This window comes from Lipotes vexillifer, unplaced genomic scaffold (genome assembly GCF_000442215.2).
Source record: "Lipotes vexillifer unplaced genomic scaffold, Lipotes_vexillifer_v1.1 scaffold328, whole genome shotgun sequence".
Taxonomy (NCBI): Eukaryota; Metazoa; Chordata; class Mammalia; order Artiodactyla; family Lipotidae; genus Lipotes; species Lipotes vexillifer.
In genome coordinates, this window is record NW_006799460.1 from 362,908 (window position 1) to 363,661 (window position 754).

General features: G+C 66.8%; 1 protein-coding gene across 1 annotated transcript in view; it reads right to left on the reverse strand.

Moving 5' to 3' along the window:
* Window positions 1-294: 294 nt before the first annotated feature.
* The window catches only part of TNIP2 (TNFAIP3 interacting protein 2), a 28,683-nt gene continuing 28,223 nt past the window's right edge, over window positions 295-754 (reverse strand). Inside the window, exon 6 of the mRNA XM_007471622.1 lies at window positions 295-558. Within this exon, the coding sequence (XP_007471684.1) occupies window positions 295-558 (264 nt within the window). The remainder of the gene's footprint in view (window positions 559-754) is intronic.

Sequence of the window (754 nt, forward strand, 5' to 3'; positions counted from 1 at the left end):
GCTGGGGCAGGTCTGTCCTGCGGGCCCGGGAGAACCCCACGTCACGTCTCGCACGGCCTCGGCCTGACTGACAGCTTCGGACGTCAAACTCCACACCAGAGGCGAGGCTGAGCCTTCCTGGGCACGAATGCTCCCAACCCCACCTCTCCCTCCAGCCCCACCGGAAGTGACCCCTGACCCAAGGGGGACCAAGGGGAAGGCTCAGAAGCACCCCCAGCCTGTTCTGGGGGCCCCGCGTCTCGCTGCTGCGTGCTGGGAGCAGCCCCCGGGCCCCGGGCCGCCGGCCAACAGGGCTCACTGGCAGCAGTCGGCCACGTGCCGGAAGAGCTCCTCCCCCTGTTCGTCGCTGAAGCACCGCAGGCAGTGAGGGCACTGAAGGTCCCCCTGGCCTCTCTGGGTTGCTCCGGGGCTCCCGCCCTCTGCGGGGAGTTCTGGCCACTGGGATCCCATCCCAGGCCTCCAGCCACCGGGTGCCACGAGCTCCGAAGCGTCAGTCTCCAAGTACCCGGGAGTTTTGCCCCCAATGTGAATCCGGCAAGAGCCTGGCTCTCGAGGATCCTGGAAAAAAGGCAAAGGGTCAGCTTACGAGGCCGGCCTCAGGCTCCAGCAACTAGAGATACACCTGTTGCACAGTGAGACTTGCACCTTCGCTCTGCCCGGTGCTGGGGCCCAAATGAGGACGTGCTCCGTGAACAACCTCCTGCCTGTGCTCACAGAGGAAGAGGCCCGAGCTGGGGTGGGGGTCGGTGGGGGG